General features: G+C 43.4%; 1 protein-coding gene across 1 annotated transcript in view; it reads left to right on the top strand.

Annotated features, from left to right (window-relative positions):
* The window catches only part of UST (uronyl 2-sulfotransferase), a 276,736-nt gene that overhangs the window by 103,034 nt on the left and 156,766 nt on the right, over window positions 1-16,936 (top strand). The window contains exon 2 of the mRNA XM_003790259.3: window positions 9,167-9,210. Coding sequence (XP_003790307.1) covers window positions 9,167-9,210 — 44 coding nt within the window. The remainder of the gene's footprint in view (window positions 1-9,166; window positions 9,211-16,936) is intronic.

The raw sequence follows: 16,936 nt of genomic DNA, 5'->3' as shown, positions 1-16,936 counted from the left end.
CATTCTTCATCCTGTAGTGTGCACTTACTGGGGGGCTTCATGCAGTAAGCACGTGCTGGAAGGGGTCAGTCTTCTCTGCAGCCACTTGGAGTCCAGGTCCTGATAGCAGAAGAGGACCTACCTGGCTGCTGGCTGGAGGCTTGCTGTGTCAGAGTGGGGCGCCGTGCTGGCAGGAGCGCTGTAGTTCCGCAGGTGGGATCAGTTGACTGCAGCAATTACTTTAGAGCAAGAATCTGACAGAATGAAAGAGAAAGCTACGTGATTCCATCTCTCTTTGATACTCCACTCCGGTCTGCATAAGATCACATGATACTAGGATGAGTTCCTGAGCTCATTTGAAATAATACACATTTATGTGAATATTTACGTGGTTATTTATAGTAGCAGTACACTGATCATTTGATTCTGAAAGTAATTTCCTTCTACAAATTTACCCTTGACATCCTAAAATGTATATTCAGATTTAATGAGAAAAAAAGTATATATTATGTATATTATAAAACAAGGCAGTGTCTTTGAGTCTAAAATGAAAATGGGAAGACCATTAATTTGCTTTTAAGTTTAAGGAGGAAAGGAAGCCACTCTCTAAATCATATTTGACAGCAGTTTAATTTGGATATTATTTTTCAGTGCCTAGAATGCTCATTTTTCACATTTAGGATCAAGAAAGTATTTCCAGAATATTTTTGTTTTTGTTAACTGGTTGGGTGAGCATTCCAGATTTTTTAAACAGGTATTTTTGTAAAAATATTTATGTGTTTGTAGTTAATGAAGCCATTTGTTTTAATTCAGTGGAAAATAATTTTATTAAAGCTTAAATAAAGCTGTGCCAGCCATTTTCCTTCATTACAGTGTTTTGGGGGCTACGTTAATTATAAGAAATAGAGCTGTTGGGGGCATTTACTTAGCATACAAACTCCTCGTTGTTAAGACTGGCTGGTGTGTGCTGACAGCTACCTCTTAGGGAAATGTAAGCCATGGTTAATGGTGGAAAGTGTGGCATTAGCATAATTTTTTGGCAAGGACAAAGCTGGGGGTTGTGGCATGGCCTTCCACAGCGAGCCCTTCATTTAAAGTGTCTTATCAGAGGCCCAGACTCCATGGGGGAGACACAGTCCCGTGATCATGGTATAGGTAACCAGAACCCTGTGTGAAATGGCTCCTTCTGAATGTAAAAAGGAAAGGATTTCAAGCTCTTATAATTATGATTTTTAAAACCACCTGGGAAAAACGACTCTGGAAAGAACTGCTTATGTTTGATCAAAATTGACGCAGTGTAGAGGTGGCTTTTTTGACATTGACACTAATGCATATTACAGTTTCCATAAGGCTACTTAGAATTAAAACATTTTTATTCTTCAGGGACCAATTCAGGCAAAAATAGATCTTCTAATGCAAGACTTCAGAGTCAAGAATAAATTATATCCCCTGAGGTGCTGGAAGTTCATTTGCACATTGCTAAAGGTAGTTCAGATAATTGAAAACAATTTTTTTGTGCATTTTAAAAGACATATCAATCAAGATAGTATTGGAAAGTAATAGAAAATATCACATAATTGTTTTATATTAATACTAATCCTTTATACAATAGACTGCTACCCTGGTGCCAAGATTCCCTTTGATTTCCCAAATAATAAGTAAAATTATTAAATGAAATATACCTGGGGCGGCACCTGTGGCTCAAAGGAGTAGGGCGCCAGTTCCATATGCCAGAGGTGGCAGGTTCAAACCTGGCCCCAGCAAAAAAAAAAAAAAAAAAAAAATTAAATATAGCTGACATTGTGCAATATAAGAAGAGTAAGTAGCAGCCCTTCACTGAGTATTTACTGTGTGACAGGCAAGCACTGAGCCAAAGGCTTTGCCCATTTAATTAATTTAAGTTTACATTTAATAGATATACGTTTCTTAACTCTTGACTTGCCAGTGGGGTCCGTAAGCCTCAGTGAAGTTGAATGATATTTCCAAGGTAAGTCTGCTGGGGCAGACTAAGACCCGAACCAGGCTTTTTTGTTCTGGAGTGTAAAGTTTCTTAACCCTGTGGCCCCAGGGCTTCTGTTCCTTGTCACAGGTTAGTTCTATTAGTGATATCTCAGAGTTCCTTGAGCGACTCCCCTGGGCTCCTTCCTGCTGTCTGTCTTACAGAAGAGTGATGGTTGCTATTTAACATCCTTGGCACCTGATCCTTCCCGCCACGGTCCCTCATGTCAGCAATCCCAGCAGTTTCTCTTTGTTGGATTGTGGTGGCCTCTCTCGGGTTCACCCAGTCATGGCATCACGCTTGTCTGTGTTCGCCTGGTTTCCTCACCTCCTCTTGGTCCTGGGCCTTCAGCTAGAAAGAGGGGCTGCCTCCGTGGACTGGGATGAGAGAATGTCTTTGCTTCAGATTTTTTAGAGACCTCTTATGGGCCTGTAAAGTGTATGAGCGTCCCCTAGCTGGGGGAGTATCCCCTGGTGGCTTAAGTCAGGTGGGGTCTGGGAAATCTCGGGGCAGGGGAAGGATTGTGTTCTCACCTCCTCTTTCTACCTATGAAATAAAGGTTTAATGGGACATTGTGTTGTTTGCAGGAACTATATGTTCTGAAGCTATAAGCTCTGAAAATTATTCTTGAAAAGATTTTTTTGGAGTTGCAGAAAGGTTTAGGCCATCTGGGTAGTTTAGGAGTAAACTCCATGCCCAGAGGTGCCCTGTGCCCGCCCATCCCCAGGTAGCCTGTGAGCCAGCCCTGGTCCTTGTCAATCTCCTTACCCCTCCCCCGTCCCCCCAGCAGGTGCTGACCAGAAGGGCTTGGTTAGCCGCCCCTGTCGTTGGGATTCTGTGGTCACCCACCCTCTAGCTGCATTCTCCTCTGACATGAAGCTTGTGTTGTAGAATCTCCACCGGAAACAATGGCGGGCACCCAAGATTAAGATGAGCCTGAGTAAGATGTTTTATTCCTCTGGAAAATGGGATTCAGCCTAAATAATGAAGGACATTAATTTGTGCTTTGTAGCTCAGCGGCTCTCAACCTTGGCTAGACGTTGGAATTATCTGAGGAACTTTAAAAAATAGCAAATGCCTGAAACTTGTCCCAGAATCATGAAATTAGAATAGCGAAGGCTGAGACCTGACACCAACTTTCTTCCAAGCAGGCAGGAGAATGTGCAGTGAGGGCTTAAGAACCCTGAGTGAGAAGCGGTGAAGGCGGCTCTCATCGTGCTCCTGCACCTGTAGTACAACCAGTGAGCTAGCACTGCCAGGGACGCCTACTCGGCGCTTATTTTATCCTGAGCTTTTTTTATAGCGTGAAATTGTCCTCATGTGTTTCTTACCTGTGATCTTATTTTACTTTTACAGTTGTGTATATGGAAAACATTGGGAGGCAGAGTGATATATTCAGAGTGCAATAACGTTCTTGGGGCATTCTCTACTAGAAGGCGAGGATTAACCTGTTTATCTGGGTGCACCGTATCTACCTTGATCTTCACGGCCCTGTTCACAGAAGACTCAGAGGGCTCTTGTGTGGTTCGCATGCCTTGGTCTGTCAGCTGAGGTCTGGGTGTAATATATTACAGTAAACAGCCAGAACTGTTCAGATTCAAGTCACAGATCTTGGCTTGCTCATTTCTGGTATCAGCCTTCACGTGAGTTTCCTGAAATGCACCTACTGCCACGTGGAGTCAGGTAGTTCCTGTAAACTCTGGCAAGTGCACAGACTGTCTGTAACTCCTGTGCACTGGGATTTAACACCTTTGCACAGGACCCTCTCATGTTCTATTTACAACCTCCCTGGGAGGTCTCCACCAAGAAGGGCTTGATGTATAAGGTAAGAGTTAGATTGTATTGTAACAATACAATTGTTAGATTGTTAGCTGGTTGCAAAGTCGGAGATCACGTAGCTTCTCGTCCGGTCATTGTAGAAACATTATTAAACCACCAGTGTGGTGGTGTCAGTTTGGGTGTGTACTTCCGTAAATGTTAATACATGTGCAGAGTCATGTCACCTGTCATGTAACAGGGAACAGAGAGGCAGCACCCAGTTCCCCAGGCTGCAGTGTGGCTTTTAATCAGAAGGTTCTCTCTGTCGCCTCCGCCTACCTGAGCAGTTGGTTAAGCTGGAATTTCTCTCGGAGGCTGAGTGCTGTGTCAGCCCGCACCAGTGATTTCTTGGCAGTTAGGAGACAGGCCCTTCTGCAAGTTTGGGGGTGGTAGGAGGGAAGACGTGTGGAGTGTAAGCCTGGCCTTTCTTTCCAGCTCCATGAGGTACTGTGATTCTTACTCCCCAAAGGAAGGACTTGAAGATATGAAAACGAGGCCGGAATGTGGGTTACTTTCTGGAAATAAATGAGATGATGGGCCCTGTGGGCCTCCAAATATAAGAATGTCCTACCAGGCAGGGCACTGTGGTCTGTATCTGAGCCTGGGGTGTCTAGGGTGAACACACACAGGCATGCAGGTGGGTGACCAGGGAGTACTTGTCCTCTGTCCTGACTACAGACCCTTGACAGCCCACCTCTGCCTTTTCTTCTCTTCCCCAAATTTGGATCTCAGACTTCATGCTTGGAGGCCTGAAGGGCTTGGGGCCTGCTCTTACTAACCCACAGCTTGACACTCACCCTAGAATTCTCTACAAGACGGTGCAGCCAGAAGCTCCTTTGATGCCTGGGAGCCTATCCAGGGAAGCTCTTTTTGATAACAGAGCTCATCCTTTGATCTCCACAGGGAGCAAGTTACCAACTTCATTTAAAAAACTTCTGACAGTTTTGCAGTTTTGTTGACTTGGCGCTATGAAAGTGTAAGATCCTAGGATGAAAAGCTCTACCTACGTATCAAATAATAATACGGTTATGCCCTAGGAGAAGAGAACTGGCTGTCTCCAGCTGAAGAAATACCTGTGTGTGCGTTGCTCTTCTTCTTCCGGTTCTGTACCCCTGTGACCGTTGTGAGAGATTTGTCGCCGCTGTGTTATGATAAACCACAGCAGCCCAGAGATCTGCTGGGGAGATGCTGGGCCCGGGCCAGGTGCCCCCACTGGTGTGCCCGTTCCCTTCTGTGTGCAGAAAGGAGTGTTTGGGAGGCTTGGCTCATTTCTGTGCTGTGACATCTGATTATGAAAGTCTTCAATCACGAAGGAAGGAAGGGGAAAGATAAGAAGATGATGAATTATCTTAAAATATTTTTGCATTTTACAGAGCAGAAGGATCAAAACTGGTCGGGCTCCATGAGTTCCCATTCTCCTGTTTTGTTCACTGGCTCTGTAGAAAGCAAAAGTGACTTAAGAAATTGGAATTAAAGGAGGAAGCCGAGCTGAAGGCAGGGACACTTCAACTGGGGAAAAATATCCAAACGTAATAAATAAGTGCGTTTTGGCTGATAGATTTTTCCATACTGAGTCATCATCGTTTGCTTTCTTCTGTGGCCTGGGGGAGATGCTCAGCTCGTCTCACCTCGTGGGGTCCTTGTGAGGAGCAGGTAGAACATCTTTATAAAGCACCTGGAGACAGGAGGCACTCGATAAAGGTTATTATATAGTCTAGCGGCAAAAGTAGGATTTTCTCATTTTTTTATTTGGTCTCGAGGTCCTTCTATAAAATGGGAGCTGAACTGTAAGTGCTGGCGGAGTAAACGGATGAGAGATGCTTAATGAGGGGGCCAGGACCGGGGGCTTGGGGCAGCGTGGCCCTGACCATCGATTGCCTGTGCTTGGGGACCTTTGTCCTGCTCATCAGTGCTTCTCCATTTTGAGGTAGTGCTTAACACTCGAAAGGAAATAATTTGGGATAGACATACCTGCTAAGATAACCTTGAAGCCAGTGTCCTTAAAAAAAAAAGGCATTAGATAAAATGGGAATAGAATTGACCATCTCGCTGGGGTACATTGTTCTCTTACTTTAGTTTCATAATTTCTCATAATTAAAACTAACAAAGGATTTAACTAGGTTGTGTCAAAGGTATTCTGTAGGACTCAAACCTATACCAGTGGGGGTCACTTTTGCTTATCCATGAGAACACTAAGATGAGAGGCGCCTGTTCACATCTATGTGGAAGTCTTGCAACCTGAAGGTCATGTCTCCACCGAGGAGGAGTGGGCAGAACAATCGTGACAATCACAGGACTAGCGTTTGTTAAGGGCTTGCTTTGTGCCTGCCTGGTCCTGGGTTAAGTGCCTTACCTACATTATTTGACTTAATCGTACAATACACCGATAAACTGGATTCTATCATTCTCTTCATTTATACAAGAAGAAATAGGTGTAGGGAGGTTGAGAAAATTACATGGTCTCATATAGATGTTTAGGTCATGGCATTGAGTCATAAGGGGATAAATTATGAGGCAGACACCTGTATAATTTTGTCTCCTCCAAGATAGCTCTTCCTCATCCCTGCCCCTAAACTCTGTGATTAATATTTTTGTTCACTTGTTCAAAACATTGCAAACCTTACAGCCAAAAACCATATTAGGCTCATGCACAAGCGAAATTTCATGTTTTACACGCCATTGCTAAGATTTCCAGAGCGGAAAGTGAGTTAACATAGTTAGGTGTATTTATCCATCAAGGAAATTCAAGGTTCCTACACTAAGTTCCAGGCTCTGTTCTAGGAACTGTAGCAAGAATATGTCAGTCAGGGCTCCCTGTTCCTGGGCAGTTTATACTGCAGTTGAAAGAGCTGGACAGTGAGTTAGTAAACACACAAAAAAGGAGCCTGCTATTTCAAAGTGAGAACTCAGAGGGCACCTTCAAGGAAGATGTTTGAGCTGAGCCTGAATGAAGTGGGTGGGGAAGAGGAAAGAGCCGGTGCAGAAGGCCCCTGGGCGACAGGAGGTTGGTGCTGTCTGAGGCAGAGAGGACACAGGGCCTGGGAAGTACAGGAGGTGACTATGTTGTTCTTAGAGAAATAGAGTTTTAAGCAGAAGGTGGACATGGTCTAACTGATAAGGTTAAAAGGTCTCACTGCCATTAATAAACGTGTAGGGGAGAAAATCAGAGATAAAGACTTAACGATGCTCCAGGGTGGCCCAGCGGGGCTTTGAGGAGTGGTCAGATTTGTGTTCTATTTTGAAGGCCAAGTTGACAGGACTTGTTCCGGGGTTGGTATGTATGGCACAGGGAGAAAGATGGATCACTTTGGCACAGGGGAAAGGATGACTCTAGGGCTTTGGCCTGAAAAAAGGGACCTGTTTGGGGGAACGGACCATGTTGTGTTAGCCAATAAGGAAATGAAGGGAGGCAGAAATTCGAGGGATGGAATTGGAGTGAACAGAATTCCATTTTTGGACAGGGGACATGTGAGATGTTTAGAGTAAGCTGGGGTGCCAAGGAATGATTGGGTAGCTGAGCCTGGAGTATGAGGTGCAGTGATTTATTTAATTCATTCCTTTTTAGGAGTTTTTAGACACTTTGGTTCTTGCAGCAACTTTCAGTATTTCAGAAACATTTTGTTGTTCAGGCTGTCTTTGATCCTTGAGGTTGGTACCTGGAGAGCACAGTCCTGTGATGAGCGGATGGGAGTTCTCTGCTGCTGCACTGTGCTGGGATATTTCTAAATAGTTTTTCAGACTCACGCAACTGTTTCCCTGAATTCACACACATACACTGTTTATTAAGGGTCTTGTAGAGATCTTATTTTTTATTTATGCGTGCTTCGCACAATAGTTAAGATCTAACAATCCGTTAGCAGTTAAGATCTGCTAATCATGTTTAAAAGGTTCTTGAAAATAGCCCCATGATGAGCAAGCCAGGTGTTGGTATTTGAGGATCTTGCCCACTAAATTTGGACCTGGCTGTCTCTTTACCACATGCAAAAGGCCAGTTGGAATACAGTCATTGAGGACATCAAGCGGGCTATACATCAGAAGACAGAAGAAAGGGGACAGATGATGACTCAGTGTGGAAAAATCTATCAGCCAAAACTCACTTATTTATTACGTTTGGATATTTTTCCCCAGTTGAAGTGTCCCTGCCTTAAGCTCGGCTTCCTCCTTTAATTTCAATTTCTTAAGTCACTTTTGCTTTCTTCTGTCAAGAGCACCTTTTATCCCCTCAAACTATGACATTGATGTCATTCTTTGATCTACTGCTCTCTGGAAGTGTTCTTACATTTCCAGTATTTTCTGTGGTTTGTTCCATTAGCAAGTCTGGTCATTCTTACTTCTTGGGCGCAGACAATTTCCCCTACACTTACTGGAATTACCCCTCTTGGATCGGAACCTCTGGGTTATACAGATTGCATCGTGGGCTTGCCCAGGTGATCAGATGTCTCCAGGTAGTAACGGGGCGGCGGGGGGGGGGGGTTCTGGGCAGCACAGAAGCCCAAGATGGCAGGATGGTAGGTTGGCTGTTCAGATGGGCAGATGCCTGAACACACTCTGGAAAACCAGCGTTCTCTCCTCTCTGAGTTTAACAGCTATGTGGCTGTGAGCAAGTTGCTGAGTTTCTCCAGGTCTCTGTTCTCTCCTCTGTGAAGTGGGGACAGTTCTAACCCACTTTTGATGTTCACATTAGATGAATGAATACTCGTAAAACACTTAGCGAGTATTTGGTAAATAAAAAGGGAACTCAGTAAACTTCACTTCCCTTTCAGGCCCCCTCTGAATCCTTTCATCTGGAAACAATAATCACGGGCTCTGAAACATGCTAAGAAATGTCTTTCAGTGAAGACAAGTCATGCTAGACTGAAACAGAGAAGAGAAATTGACAATTTTAAGACAAACTGGAGAAAAAGCGTGCAGGAGTTGTCAAGGAGTGGTTCCAGGACCAGACTGTGTGACCTGGGAAGTAGTTAGAAATGTGACTTCTCAGAGCTGCTGAATCTGAATTCTGGGGGCAGTGCTGGTGAGCCTGGGTTAATCCACCTAATTCTGATGCGTGCTGAAGTTTGAGAACCAGTGGTCTAGGGGGTAAATGCAACAGATACTGGGTGAAGAGCAATGGTGTGTGTTTCTGCGTGTGTATACATGTGTGTAGAATCTAACTGCTGAAACTGTTAAACCACGCCTGGTAATATCAGGAGACGCCAACCAAACTGGTGATTGTCTGTTTGTTTGTTTTTTTTGTTGTTGTTGTTGGTATTGTTGTCTGAATAAAATACCATATAATGGGAGTGTTTATTTTCAGTGACTTTACACTAAGTTCATTTTGTATTTAAAAAAACTTGATTCTTCACCTTTCTTCTTCTTTTTATTTTCTAGGAAATTCCACATACTTAGACGACCACGGGCCACCTCCTAGTAAGGTAAGGTCTTTGTGGACTAACCCCCCTTTCCCTTCTATCTGTACTTATAGCCTCTGACTCTGGTAGCCCCTGGGCCTCCAACAACCCCAGCCAGCTCTCTTCTGGCCCTAAATCATTCATAAGAAATAGCAGATGACAGATGTCAAATTAATCTTTGACTTACTATGAGGAAGAGCATGAAGATAACCCAGATGACGAGAGAGGAAGAGCCACTGTTGAGTAAGCGGCTGTCACTGCCCTGATATCAGAGCCTTAGACTGATTTCAGACCTTTGGGGGCTTCTCCTGTGTGCTGCCTCTTTTTAACTCACCTTGGCATCGATGCGATGGCCACACCCAGCCTTCCCGTGCCTGTGGGCCTGCCTCACATCTGCCCCATTCTCCCTGGCTCACCTGGGTGGGGATACCCCACCTGTGGCCCCTCCAGTTGCCTCTCTAGGCTGCTGTGGCCTGGCCTGTGTCCCCCTTTGCTCTTCCTGTAATCAGTTTTGCCTGGCTTCTAAGGGACAGAATAGTCCATGACCACTCTATACTTTCTTGAGCCCAGTGAAAACAAAATGCCAATCTGCTGAAAAATGAGAAAAAGAGAACGAAATGATCAATGTCTATAAGAACAAGCATGTAATGCCGCATCTAGTCTTTATTCTAAACTTAACTCTTTTGTCTTTTTGATAGCAACTTTTTTTTTTCTTACAGGAAACAATGGGGATAGTTGGTTGGTACTTAGGAGGGTTTGCGCCAATTATTACTTTTACTTTAAGAATTTTCTTTCTGGCCTGTGAAATCCTAAAGTGTGGGTACCAGTGCTCCAGCTCTCCTAATACCATGTTTTCATATATATAATGTGCATATTTTTGCCTAAATTTTTGAGGAAAAATAAGGGTGCACACAATACATGGGTAGTGTGGCTCAGGAGCTGGGGAGCCCAGCAGGCCTCCTGGGGCTGCTGCAGCATCTTGTCTAGGCTTGCCGGGTGTGTGGGGTTCCAGTCCAGGTGGACCCAGGATCTTGTGGGAATGGACCAGGGCAGCTTCTGCCAAGCACCACTATCGGGGAAGGAAGTGGTGTTGGGGATGGGGAGGCAGGCTGCAGTCATGCGAGGTGAGGACTGAGGCCCAGCCACATGGAGGGGGACCTGCCTGGCTGCCCCGAGGTGGCATGGCCTCAGAATCCCCTGCCCTGGTGGCCATACACATGGCCATCTTGGCTGTGGCTCCCATTGTGGTAGAGAGCAAAGGGCTCCAGGGTCATAGGGAAGGGGCAGCCTTCACAGAGCGGGCAGCTATAGGAGGGCAGAGTGAGTTGCATGTTTACCAGGAGAGCGTCTGTCCTCCCCAGATGTGTCTCTCCTGGCTGAGAGCCAGCCACTTTCTCAAGGGGTGTCTTCCTGAAAGTTTGGGCCCAAAACGACAGTGCACATTATACATGGGAGTGCATTTACATGGCAAAATATGGACTTGGTGGTTTTCTTAGTTTTTGACCCTTAAGGTGATGCCCACACAGTATAGTTGTAATTTACATGGTGAGAAGATAATCAGCCACCAACCTTAGGGGGAAATTTGCCCCAGAGTCAGGTTAGACCACCACCATATTTGGGGGCATGAGCTTTGCAAAAGGTTTTTGGGTTCAACACTGGCTCTCCCACTTTCCAGCTGTGGGATTTTGGAAGAATATATATACGTACTTTTTTTTTTTTTTTTTTTGGAGATACAGTCTCACTGTGTCACCCTCAGTAGGGTGCTATGGCATCACAGCTCACAGCAACCTCAAACTCTTGGGCTTAAGTGATTCTTTTGCCTCAGTCTCCCAAGTAGCTGGGACTACAGGCATCTGCCACAACACCCAGCTTTTTTCTGTTGTAGTTATCATTGTCGTTTAGCAAGCCCAGGCTGGGTTCAAACCCACCTGCCTCAGTGTATGTGGCTGGTGCCCTAACCACTGAGCTATGGGTGCCGCACCAAATTACTTAATATTTTTGAGCCTCAGTTTCTCATGTACAAAGTGGAACTAAAAATACTATCCACAGCAAAAACTAAAAGTATACCTACTGTTCAATCCAGCAGTCTCACTACTGGGTATCTCCTCAAAGGAAAAAAAGTCATTTTATCAAAGAGACACCTGCACTAGAATGTTTATTGCTGCACAATTCACAATTACAAAAATGTGGAATCAACCCAAATGCCTATCAATTCATGAATGGACTAACAAAATATGATATATATATACCTGTAGTATTTACTCAGCCATAAAAAGGATGAATTGATGCCTTTTGTAGCAATTTGGAAGGAATTGGAGACCATTATCTTAAGTGAAGTATCTCAAGACTGAAAAAACAAACACCAGGTGTACTAATAAACTGGAACTAACCAGCGAGCACGTATATGCACCGAGGGATGTAAACTCATGGGAAATCAAGCAGAGGGGAGGGTGGAGGAGGGAAGGAGCAAAAACCTACCTAATGGTCACAACGAATACAATTTGGGTGATGGGCGCACTGATAACTGTGGCTCAAGCAGTACAGAAGTGATCCAAGTAATGAAAATGTTTGCACCCCTTCACATTTTGAGATAAAAAATACCACTCATGGCACAGAATGCTAACAAGATTGAATGAACTGATGTATGACAAGCACTCAGCACTGACACGCAATAAATATTAAATCAACGGCGGCTGGTGTTGCCTAGACTGGGGTAACAGAACGGTAGCTGATGACTGACATGGTAGCATTTATCACAGTCATTGAATAGCTCGGCTGCTTAAATCACTGCCTGTTTATTGAGTGCCTGGGATGCCGCAGGCACTAGAAATACAAATGAGAAACAAAACAACAACAAAAATAACTTCTATCCTGGAGGAACAAAAGAATATAGCGGATTATGTGCCCTCTGAGGAGAAGGACCAATTCCTCCATGCACACAGAGAATTTCACTGAATTAGACCACAAAATTCCGAGCTTAAATCCAAATTAGGCCTCCTGGCTCCCATCCCAGGTTCTTCCCACTAGGCCAGTGTTCTCAAGCTTGCATCAGAATCACCTGGAGGCTGGGCCCAGCCCCAGAGAGTCAGACTGAGTAGGCTTGGGGCGGGCCCTGGGAGTCTGCATCTCCCACCACCTCCCACATGAGGCTGATGCTGTTGGCTGGGGCCCACAAGTGAGAGCCTCTATTCTAATGGCCATGAATGTAAAGGGAACCGTTTCCCTAGATATTGTCTGTGTTGTTTTCACTTTAATAGCCTAGAGAGAGAGAGAGAGGGAGAGGGCTTATTATACAGAGTATATTTATTAGTGTAATGATGACTCACCATTGTAAGTTTTCTTGTAGTGAAAACATGTTTCTTTTGGTCAATAACCTGCCTAGAAGGGAAAGTGGGGGGAAGAGGAGGGCAGAAAAATGACACAGATGGCCTGTTAGGTTTCTTTGCTGGTGACTGCTCTTGCCTCCCAAGTGGGGGCCAGTGAAGCCCTCCCCACCCCCTACCCTATGCCAGGGAAGAAAATTGCATGGCTCTGTCTGTGGGACCCATCAGCTGTTTTTGTCTGTGGCTTTGTGGGATATTACTTTGGGTTCTAGGCTTGAAAAACAGGGTTTCACCTTGTTGGATGTTCCAGCTGCACTTTCTATTAAATAAACTGGCCTTTTTTGACCTTTTTCCTGGATGGCCCAGGTGAATCTCTCTGCTCCCCCTCCATCCCCCCGGCCAAGTTAGCTGTCCTGCCTGCCTTTTTGCTGGTATTGCCAGGGCCTGGATTAGTGTTTCCTGGGCTCACTCCTTATTCTTTGGCAGACTTTTCCCCGGCTGTGCATCTTCTCCCCACCCCTGCAGTCTGGTCTTCAATCCCCTTTCCCTGCTCCAACCCCAAACTAAAGCTCCCTGTGCTACACAAAATGATTAGGTCAAGCAGATTATTTTAGACCAATTTCAGAGGAAATGCAGTTTTATAAACTCTTTCCCAAGTTTGAAAATTGTGAATGTAATCTCTTTAAATCAGCAGAAGTTTAGATAACACAGATTCTTTCGCTATAACTGTATTTTCATTATCTAGGACGGGAGTAGCAAAAACGCTCTTGATAGTCTAGGCAGTAGCCATAATAATAATAGGAAGCATATAAAAATGGGTAAAAATAATACTGGTATGTTAACATCTTTTCAGCCATGCTTATTGGTTCTGGCAGGATGGAAATGAGTCCCAGAAGGAGTGAGGTCAGACTTCCAGCTGAACATCCCTTGAGTGTCCCCTGAGGTGGGGCCTCAGTGATTTAGGTCTGTGGGCCACTGGCTTATCCTGGGACATGGTGGCCTCCCCAGAATAAGGACTCACACATATCTGGCCAAGACTTGAGTCCAGACCCATATTTTTCATATTTGTTGAGCACTCAGAAATAACTTTTTGATGCCAAGACTGAAAGAGTTCTGATCTAGATAAAATAAAAGTTTTAAACCTTGAAAATATACTGAGTTTACAGGCGAGTTCTCATTTTATTAAAAGTTCAGTTTCACAAGTTTCACATTCCGTAAGTCCTAGCCATTTGGGGAATGGGGTGTGCCACTCAGCACGTCCTGAGCCCAGCTCCTCATTCTGTCCAGTACTTTCATAAACAAAAGGCAAATGTCTCCGATTTTCACTTGTTTTTAAAATCCACTGGAACCTTACAGCTCACTTCACTTTTTGAGCTAAGCTGTAATTTAGTATTCTCTTTTGATTGTCACTTTTTACTGCTACTTTGTGTGCTCACAGAATGCAGGGGTTTACAGTTAGAGCTCTGCTAAGAATGACCACATAGGTCTCCAGCTAATGAGTCGGAAGATGTTCTTGAGTACAAAAAACTAACGACTCAAACTTAGGATAGCCCTTTCTGTAAATTTATATGTGTATTTATGTATGTCTACAGAGAAGAGCCTGGAAGGATAATAGGGTTTTCTCTGGGTGGTAAGATTTCAGGAAAGTTTGACCCTTCTCCTCATACTTTTCTGTATAACTTGAATTCAGTACATAATGTATGCTCAGTCTAACAATAAAAAAGGGAAGATTAAAGTGAAGTTGAAAAGACTCAGTGCTCTGGCCTCTGGGGCCTCGTCTGTGGTGTCCACAGACACACACACCAACCCCAGCCGCCGCAGGGGTGGGTCTCTCCCTCCTTGGCTCTGCTTCATGCGGAGTCTGGGTACCTGACGTGAGCTGTAGGCATCAACAATGATGAGTTCTGATGGTAATAAATAGGATGTGGCTGTCATTCCGCACAGAGCCGATTCCCCAATCCAACAGTTAAGGAGAGCTGTGCTAAGCACCTCGAGGATAATAAAAGCACTATCTGTAGCCGATATTGTATCTACCTTTTTCTATGTGTCGCGTACTATGCTGAGCACTTTGGATGCCAAATTTAATCCCTATAAAACTCTATAAAGAAGGAGTAATTTTCTTAATCCTTATTTTACAGATGAGGGACCTGGATCTTAAGAGAGCCTGACTAACTTGCTAAAGCTTATACAGTTAGCATGGGACTTGGCATTCCAGCCCAGGGCCCTGTAGCTCTAGGGTCCATGCTTCCAGCCATTTCAAGTAATTTAGTTGGAAATACAATCATTATTTTACTTTATTTCTGGGGTTTTACACTTTTAAATGACCTATCTTATGTTGATTAGTACAATACCCAAAACCTTCAGTATTAGTACAATACCCATACCTTCAGTATGCCAGCAAAAGTTTACCATTCAGGTTCAAAGGACATTTAATTTATCAATCTAGTGAATTCTTTTTTACTTCGACTTTATCTATTTCCTGCCAATCACCTCTTTATACCGGTCTTCAGCAACTGACCATGTACCCTTTACAAACTGTATATAAAGTAAATTTGGGTGTATAAACATCACAAAAGGTGAAGGAAAATTGTTCCATATTCATTTAGCACAAAAGGATGGTCCAGGCTCTTTTCATAAAACACCATTTGAGGGAGGTGCTTCCTCTTAAATGATGGTATGAGAGTACCATATTTTCTTTTGTCCTTAGAAATAATATTGTTCATTTACTGATTCTTGGGTTTAAGAACTAGCCTAGGATATCATCATCTGAGAGTCATAGTCTGAGACCTCAATTCTGTGATCAGTTTCTCCGTCACCTTTTTTTTTTTTTAAATTAAATCATAGCTGTGGACATTAATGTAATCAGAGAGATAATATGCTGGTTTTACATACAATTTGAAATGCTTTCATCAAACTGGTCAACATAGCCTTCACGGCATTTTCTTAGTTATTGTGTTAAGACATTTAATTCTACACCTAATAAATTTCACATGTACCCTTGTAAGATGCATCGTAGGTGTGGTCCCACCATTTACCCTCCCTCCACCCATCCTCCCCCCTCCCCTCCCCTCCCTATCCCTTTTCCCCTTCTTCTTGGGCTATAATTGGGTTATAGCTTTCATAAGAAAAGCTATAAATGGGTTTCATAGTAAGACTGAATTTCAAGCTAGAAGAGGGTGGTCATTGGCTTTTAATCTCCCTGTCACCTTTAGTGTGCTAAGCGCTGGCGTCTGACTTCTGCGTTCATCTCTGATTCCTCTCCAGCTGGGAAACCTTTCCCTCTGTCGGTTTCTTCTCTAGGAAGGAATGGAAAATTCTAAATTTTCCACTCTATTCAATGAAAGTTAAAAGCGAACTGCAAAGATGGTATCTCCAGTCTTCTTTTATTATCTTCCAAGATGTTGCAATACTTCGGGTAGTGTAATAAGAAATATGAAGGGTGATGCAGTTGTGACAGTTTACTTCACTGATAATTCATTCCCGTGGGCCCACACTATTGAATGTAGTGTCTCTTCAGTTCATGTGGCTATTTAAATTGAAATTAATTAAAATTAAAAAAATAAAAAGGTACCATCTTGGTTGCACTAGTCACACTTCTCTGTAGCCGCTGCTAGTGCCTACTGGGTTGCACCACATGGAATAGAACATTTCAATCATTACTGAGCAGTCTATTGAATGGCAGGGTTCTAAGCCATTCCATGGTTCTTTCATTTATCTATTACTTAAGTCTTTTTTCAAGCACATTTGGAGATAACTGGATGCATAATTGATGGGTAATTATCCCTACGATGATGAAATAGTAACATGTTTCAAAATATAGAAAAAATAAAATCACTACAATCCCATAATGCCTCTGAGATATTTTTTTATTGTTTTGATTTTTCAATTATTTATATTTTTACATATTCTTTTTTTAAATTGTTTGAGATTCCTTGAGGGTACAAAGAATTAGGTTACACTGATTATGGTTGTTAGGTAAAGTCCCTCTTATAATTGTGCCCCACCTCCAAGGGGTGTGCCATACACCTTAATCCCCATCCCCATCCCTCCTCCCCTCTCCCTGATCCCTCATGGTTCTGAGATTTTTAAAAAGGGGCTTCTGGACCCATTTGGTAATTGCAAAGTAGAATGAGTTTTATTCTCTTTATTTAAAAAGGTATATTTTCTCTTTTAATTTGGAACATATATAAGAAAGAATTAAGTCATAAAAAACTAAAATTAAGCCCAGTGACTGCTGATATACTGAGGTTATGAGGTATTGCTGATATGTATAATTGTATTGAAAAGCAATTTTCTATATAAAATAACATTTATTATTTTTGCATGTAAAGTATTAATATTAAATTCTATCTTAGGCTCGGTGCCTGTGGCTCAAGTGGCTAAGGTGCCAGCCACATACACCTAAGGTGGTAGGTTCGAATCCAACC

This window comes from Otolemur garnettii, unplaced genomic scaffold (genome assembly GCF_000181295.1).
Source record: "Otolemur garnettii isolate 467f Iridium unplaced genomic scaffold, OtoGar3 scaffold00042, whole genome shotgun sequence".
Lineage (NCBI taxonomy): Eukaryota > Metazoa > Chordata > Mammalia > Primates > Galagidae > Otolemur > Otolemur garnettii.
This window is presented reverse-complemented; position numbering and strand designations above follow the sequence as displayed.